Below are 7,951 nucleotides of genomic sequence, written 5' to 3'. Positions count from 1 at the left end.
AGCCTGTAATCCCAAAGTGCTGAACCACCCAAAGTGCGGGATTACAGGCTGAACCACCGAGCCCGGCCAACTGTAATTTTTTAAAAGATGGAAGACTATGTAGAGAACTGAGTCTGGACTATTCAATCACTTACAAAACCTAAAATGTCAGAAAGATGATCCTGTTAATATATGACCCTTAATATGTTCCCATCAGTAATACAAATGTGGAAAATAAGACTGGATAGCAGAACATTATTTACTATGTAGGTAAGAGCTACAAAGTATAAGTGACAGAATCATTTAATGCAACTAAGGACTGTGTTTTTAAAAATTGTAAATGTAGTGTCAATAACCTGCCATAGCACCCAAGATTTCAGAATGAGAAGGAGCTCAGAACTCACCTTTGTCAATATGAACTTCTAGGATCTTCTTCTCCCGAACTATCTTCCTTCCATTGCAGCTTTTACATCTATCTTTAGGACTGATCCGTTCTCCGTGACCCTGGCACTCCATGCACACAGATTGAATTTGCTGAACCATTCCAGGTCCTATCTGATGAATTCTTATTTGCATTCCAGTACCTCGGCAATTGGGACAGCACTCTACTGCTCCTTTCTTACCACCTCTGCCTAAACAGTTTAAAAGAAAAATAATGAATTTAGTAGTGAATACAGTTAACAAGTGTTTTAGTAAAATAATTCTTAAATACTGTTTCTTGATGGAATGCTGTTCTATGAATGTACAAAACTCAGTTTTTAAAAAAGGAGGCATTTCATGATCTTGAACTATAAATATAAATATGTTCCAAAATCACAATTCTTAAGATTACTTCATCTGTGAGATGAGACCATTTTAATGAGCGTATTCACTTTGGATGATACCATATTTTCAACAAATAACTTGATTATAAAACCAGTTTGATCCTGATTGCATTCAAAACATACAGAAGGCCTGTATGCCAGCACTTTGGGAGATCAAGGTAAGTGCATTGCCTGGGTCCGTGGGTTCGAGACCAGCCCAGCCAACTTGGTGAGACCTTGTCTCTACAATAAATCAAAAATTAGCTGGGCGTGGTAATGTGCGCCTGTAGTTCCAGCTACTTGGAAGGCTGAGACAGACGGATCGCCAGAGTCCAGTAGGTAAATGCTGGGGTGAGCATGCCCTTGCACCCCAGCCCGGGCGACAGAGTGAGACTCTGACTCAAAAAAACAAATAAATAAAATAAAATGCACAGAAAAAAGTGCTGATTTCTCTAGACGGTGAGTTCTACTTTAGGTGGTTGTTTCTTCATACCTGAATCCCAAGACCTAGGTGTGTACATATGCTAGTTTTATATGTCCAGAAAGTCTTTGGTTCTATTTTCATTAATTGTACTAAAGATGTCAAAAAATCTTACCAACCACTCTACCTGGCAGGAAAATACAAACAAAAAAACTCCCCAAAACCCCCACATACCTTCACATTTGTCACAAATCACATTCTTTTGCAGAGCCAGCTTTCTTGTTGCACCATTATATAAATCTTCTAAGGTTACTGAAAGCTGGTGCACGACGTCCTTACCTAAAACACAATTATTTCTCATCAAAAATCTGTTTATTTGTGCTAAAGTACTATAAAAAATGGCAAATAATGAAAGACGAGCCTTACAGGGTACATCTGTTGAATACTTTCTATATATACAGAATGTTCATCATGTTATCACACATGATCGTCAAACTATGAAATTAGATGAAAAAAATTGGGTCAGAGAACAAGTATTTTCCTAAGGACACAGACGTGGCCACCTCAGAAATATGGTAATCAAAAACACTAGCTGCAAAACACTTTTTTTTTTTTTTAAACCAATGGTGTTTAAACAGGCATATTTCACAATAATCCAAACATTCAATTCTGTCACAATATATTGTTTGAAGCTTTCACTTAGTGTGGTATTGAGCAACATGGCCAATTACTTCATCTAAAAATTCTTTAGCACAGTAAATTCTCATTAATCAAGACTGGCCAGCTGGGCTCGGTAGCTCAGCCTATAATCCCAGCGCTTTGGGAGGCAGAGGTGAGTGGACTGCCTGAGCCCATGGGTTCGCGACCTGTCTGGGCAACTTGGCGAGACCTCATCTCTACAGTAAGTCAAAAATTAGCCGGGCGTGGTAGTTCGCGCTTGTAATTCCGGCTACTTGGAAGACTGAGGCAGAAGGACTGCTGGAGCCCAGCAGGTCGAGGCTGTGGTGGCCAAGAGCATGCGCCTGGACTCCAGTCTGGGTGACAGAGTGAGACTCCAACTCAAAAAAAAAAAACAAGATTGGCCAGGGAAGCCGATGTATGAGTCACCAAGAAGGGTACCAATTCCTACATCTTTCTGATTTAGTAGAAAAGAACACATTTGCTGCTGGGTCAGATCTAGTTGTTTTAAAGGCTAAGTTTCTTATACCTTTTTTATAATAGCATTATTCAACAGACTTCCTGCAGTAATTAAATTTTTTTGTGTTTTTGAGTCGGGCGTCTCACTGTGTTGTCCAGGCTGGAGTGCAGTGGCACAATCATGGCTCAGTGCAGCCTTGACCCCCTAGGCTCAGGCAATCCTTCTGCCTCAGCCTCATGAAGTAGCTGGGACCACAGGTGCCTGCCACCATGCCTGGCTAATTTTTTTTTGCTTTTTTGTAGAGACGAGGTCTGTGTTGCCTAGGCTTGTCTCAAACTCTTGGGCTCAAGCAACCCTCTAGCCTGCCCTCTCAAGTGCTGGGATTACAGGTATGAGCCACTGTGACTGGCTGGAAATATTTTGTATCTGTGCTAATATAGTAACCACTAATCACATGTGCTGGAGTACATGTGCTTACGAGGTTACTGTGACAAAGTGACTGAATGTTTTTCTTTAATTATTCCAAATTTAAAGAGCCACACGTGCCCAATGGCTACTAAGGAGTGGCCACCCTTTGCTTAAATCTTAGAATGGGAAGTGGAAGGTTGAGTTCATGTAAGGACATTGAGGCTACAGATGTGAAGTCATATGCCAATAGTTAGTTAATAAGTTCCCACCTCGTGATCCTTCCATGAGGACTTTATCCAGCACAAAACAGTACTGCCTTATGACAAACTGAAAAAAGTTTTGAAACTCCTTTCTGCACAATTTGTCTATTAAACATCTATACTTTCTAATGATATTGTGAACTACCATTAACCATATCCTTCTCCTTTGTTTTTGGCATGCTGAAAGCTGCCCTTAGTACTGGGAAGGGAAAATAAAACTTTTGGAGTCTGATGGAGTGCATTTCTCTAATTAAAAAAAAAATGAGCCAGGCTTGGTGGCTCAGCCTGTAATCCCGCGCCTTTGGGAGGCTGAGGTGAGTGGATTGCCTGAGCCCGCGGGTTCAAGACCTGCCTGGGCAGCAAGACCTCATCTCTACAATAAATCCAAAAATCAGCCGGGCGTGGTAGTGCATGCCTGTAATTGCGACTACTTGGAAGGCTGAGGCAGAAGGATCGCCAGAGCCCAGCAGGTCGAGGCTGCGGTGGCCGGGAGTGGCCACTGCACTCCAGTCTGGGCGACAGAGTGAGACTCCAACTCAAACAAAACAAAACAAAAACCTCTCTTTGATGATCTAGCCACATAAGAGAGTTTGCCAGAAGTCAGGCTCAGTGGCTCAGCCTGTAATCCCACGCCTTTGGGAGGCTAAGGTGAGTGGATTGCCTGAGACCGCGGGTTTGACACCCGCCTGGGCAGCGAGACCTCATCTCTACAATAAATCAAAAAATCAGCCGGGCGTGGTAGCGCCTGCCTGTAATTCCGCTACTTGGAAGTCTGAGGCGGAAGGGTTGCCGGAGCCCAGCAGGTCGAGGCTGCGGTGGCTGGGAGCGTCCACTGCACTCCAGTCTGGGTGACAGAGTGAGACTCCAACTCAAAAAAAAAAAAGAGAGTCTGCCAGTGATAACTTTCAGGTCAGTTCTAAATAAAAAGCCACCACTACTTTTCTATGGGATAAATCATCCTAGTAATTTACTGATAAGCAAATGACCTGGAGTGTTTTTTCTTTGGAATTTAAAATTTCTGAAAAAAACCAAACAATCACTTCCTTGAGACCTTTAAATAAAAACGGAGTAAATCATTTTCTGAACCTTAAAAAGCTCATAGTGAAATTTAATGGCTTGTCCATTTCTTCTAAAACTGGGTCTACTCATCACTCCTTGTTTGTATAAATTACACTGGGAATAAAGCGAACATTGATTTCTCTTGACTGGAACACCATTTCTACAGCCTGCAAGACCACTTTTCTGCTAAAAGCTGAATCACGATCAAACAGGTGTGGGCTGTTTGGAGGCAAGGAACCTGTTTTCAGCCCTGACTCTACTGTTGGCTTGCTGTAATGAGCTAGAGAAGTAGTTTTAGGTTTCAGAACTTTAATTCACTATTGTTTGAAAAAGGCCACTGTAGTTACCTCTGAGTTGGGAGGGGAGAATCATATAAGATCTGCAAAAAGGGCTTTGAAAACTACATTGCAGCCAGGCTCGGTGGCTCAGCCTGTAATCCCGCGCCTTGGGAGGCCAAGGTGAGTGAATTGCCTGAGCCCGCGGGTTCGAGACCCGCCTAGGCAACTTGGCGAGACCTCATCTCTACAACAAATCAGAAAAATTAGCTGGGCACGGTAGCAAGTGCCTGTGGTTCCAGCTACTTGGAAGGCTGAGGCAAAGGATGACCTGAGCCTAGTAAGTCGAGGCTACAGTGGCTGGGAGTGTGCCACTGCACTCCAGCCTGAGCAACAGAGTGAGACTCCAACTCCAAAAAATAAATAAAAACTACAACATAAAAGTGGCAGTTTAGTCAGTTTGCAACATTATGCCAACATGGAATTAAGTGTAAAGATCTACTTTGACCAATAACTACTTTATTCAGCTGCACGAGGACTAGATTCTTACCTCTTCTTTCTCTCTGCATCCTTCCTCCTCCTCCAAAAAACATATCAAAGATGTCCATGGGGGAGCCAAAACCTCCACCTGCTCCACCTTCTTTAATTGCCTGTTCTCCTCCTTTGTCATATAATTCCCTTTTCTTTGCATCAGAGAGAACTTCGTAAGCTTGAGAAATCTGTTTAAACTGTTTGGGAGGAGTAAATTTCATTAAAAAAGTGTGACAAACATAGACACTATTATTAAACAAACATGATGTCAGGCAATATTAGAAACACTATCCACCTTGCAAAGGACTATTCATACATGCTTAAGCATATATACTACTTGCCTTCTCTCCTTCATTTGGATTCTTATCAGGGTGGTACTTCAAGGCCAGTTTCCTATAAGCCTTTTTCAATTCTTCATGAGTGGCATTGGGTTTGACCCCCAAAACATCATAGTAAGTGGTTTCTTTCACCATTTTCTACAGCCTGGAATAAGAACATGCAATTTTAACCAGCTTTCAACTGGTAGTTTTAATTACTAAAACCAGAGCTAAGGCTAAGCAATCTGTTCTTTGCCAAATCCGATTACAAGAACACTGCCTTCCTTAAACTTCACAAAAATGGTGACAATTCACATACACACTAGAACAGACTAAACTAACAATAATTTTAAGGAAATAACTCAAATGTCTCCTAACAGGTGGTCTCACTCTTCCATATCAAACCTTCCACACCATGTGGATTCTTCCAGTTTGTCACCCAAAGGTGGTGACAGGCAGTAGAAATCAAAAGGAGCACTAATAGGTTCAATCTACTGGTTACGATGGTAGGATTGTCTTTGGTAAGCCTGACAAACGCCACATTCGCCCCAGAAGGAAGAATCTGGGCACGGGGATGGAAGAGTGGTTTGTGAAACTGGTTACCAGCTCCGAACAGCAAGCCCTCCACCCGCCTCCCCAGCCTGAGGGGTGTTTTCCAATCACATGTCTTACAGCCTTTCCACTCTTGCTGCCGAACCCCTCTCGCCCTTCAGGCCGGCACACTTTGCATGTTGTTAGCTTCTCCCTACGCTTGGCGCCGGCCGTTGAGATTTCCTTCCTTTCTCCCTCCCACTCCGGATCGAAGGGCTGGAGGGGAAAGCCCAGCCCTCAACAAAGAAAGGGAGGGGAGACAAGGAGAAGCGAAAGCCGCAGGCTCCCGCCGGGCTCCTCCCGCAGCCCCTCGCCCCTGCCTCCCTCCGCGCGTGCGCACTGGGTCGCCCACCCCGAGCGAGAGCGGGCGGGGGGGGGCGCGGGGGCGCGCGCGGAGGGGCAGCCGAAGGCGGCAGAGCCTCGGAGGTCTCAGGCTGGGTGGGGAAGGAGAAAAGGACTCGGGTCCATTCACTGCGTGCCGGAGACGGTTGCCGGGGAACCACACCAGCCCTCCACAAAGGGAATCGTGGATCCAGGAACCGACTGCCCTCCCGCCCACGCGGTCAACCGCCTCCCGATCGCGGCTCCATCCGGCTTCCCAGCGCGGCCAATGGCGCCAGCCAGGGGCCTCGGGGAAGCGCGAGGGCTGAAACTCACCGATGAGCGGGCTGAGGCCAGCGTGGGGGAGCGGGAAGGAGCGCGCAGCTGTGGGCAGCTCGGGCAGCCGCCGCTCCTCCGCCTCTCGCCAAGCGTTCTGGAAAGTTCCGCCCGGCGCGCCGCAGCCGTCGTCTTTTGTAGCCGAGCCCGGGCGCGTCACCCGCCGGAAGTCCCGCCCCTCGCAGCCGCTGCCACCGCCCCGCGGTTACCTGGGCAACAGCGCGGGGGCGCTGGAGCCGGGAGGGGCTGTGCCGAAAGGCATTGTGGGGGTGGGTGCAAGTCCGGGTTTCCGACGCTCATGGAATCTTCTGGAGCTCTCTCGTCCACCCAGCGGGCTGAAGAGTGCGGAAGTGTTTGGCCAGAGCGGGCTTGGCCCGGAGCGGTGCAATTCCGAGGCATCTCGGGGTTCCTAAATCGGGCGACCGCCGCGCTCGCAGGGCTTCTGGGCCCCGGCGGGAACTGTGGTGTGTGTGTGGGGGGTAGCACCTCTCCGAACAAAGTCCCGCACCTCCCCCTCCCCTCGCTTCCAGCGGTGTTTGGGGCCGCTTTAGTTCCGAGCTGCGAGGTTCTGGGAACCCGCTGAGCAAGAAACACTGAGCAAGGTGGGTACAGCCCCCAAGCCAGTTGCCCAGGCCTTGGATCTGGCTTTTTTTTTTTTTTTTTTTTCCACGCGCAGTCCCCAAGCATCGTCATTCACCAGATTGCAAAAGTTGTCTGCTCTTGGTGTAAGTTTAGGTCTTAGACACTCGTTATCTGCCGTAGATCTTGCTGGCTTCTGCAGATGGAGTGAAGAGAGTCCGGGACTGTAAACAGGGAAGGGTTTGGACGGCCTTGATGCAAAACTGAGGTCCACCTTCTCACGTCAGGCTTTCACCAGGGTGGCTAACTGTAGCAGTTTGGTTATTTGACCTACCTTGGCTGGGCGCCTGTAATCCCAGCACTTTGGGTGGCTGAGGCTGGAGGAATTCTTGAGCCCAGAAGTTCAAGACCAGCCTAGGCAATATAGTGAGACCTCGACTGTACAAATAAAAAATTAGCCAGTGTGGTTAGCGCGCACTTGTCATTCCAGCTACTCCGGAGGCCGAGGTGGAAGGATCACCTGAGCCCAGGAGGTGGAGGCTGTGGTGAGCGGTGATCGTGCCACTGCCCTCCACCCTGGCCACAGAATGAGATGAGCCCCACTTAGAAAAAGAAGCCAGGCTTGGTGACTCAAACCTATAATCCCAGCACTTTGGGAGGCGGAGGCGAGAGAATTGCCTGATCTTAGGAGTTCGAGGGGAGAGGATTGTCTGAGCTCAGGAGTTTGAGAACAGTTTGGGCAACTTGGTGAAACCTCATCTCTACAATAAATCAAAAAATTAGCCCGGTGTGGTGGTGTGCGTCTGTAGTCCCAGCTACTTGGAAGGCTGAAGTGGAAGGATCACCTGAGCCCAGCAGGTCGGGGGTAGCGGTGGCCGTGAGCCTGCCACTGCATTCCAGCCTGGGCGACGGAGTGAGACTCCAACTCCAAAA

General features: G+C 47.4%; 1 protein-coding gene across 1 annotated transcript; it reads right to left on the bottom strand.

Moving 5' to 3' along the window:
- Positions 1-383: 383 nt before the first annotated feature.
- On the bottom strand, positions 384-6,609 carry DNAJA1 (DnaJ heat shock protein family (Hsp40) member A1; the record flags this gene model as incomplete). Its single annotated transcript, XM_008067563.1, has 5 exons — positions 6,440-6,609; positions 5,216-5,357; positions 4,894-5,071; positions 1,438-1,542; positions 384-611 (listed from the first exon to the last, which is right to left on the bottom strand). Coding segments are annotated over exons 2-5 (643 nt in total), but the record flags the coding sequence as incomplete, so codon positions are not given.
- Between the last annotated feature and the right edge of the window lie 1,342 nt (positions 6,610-7,951).

Source organism: Carlito syrichta, unplaced genomic scaffold (genome assembly GCF_000164805.1).
Source record: "Carlito syrichta isolate Samal-C Ts95f unplaced genomic scaffold, Tarsius_syrichta-2.0.1 Scaffold309705, whole genome shotgun sequence".
NCBI lineage: Eukaryota > Metazoa > Chordata > Mammalia > Primates > Tarsiidae > Carlito > Carlito syrichta.
The sequence above is the reverse complement of the archived record's forward strand: the minus strand, read 5'-3'. Positions and strand labels throughout refer to the sequence as shown.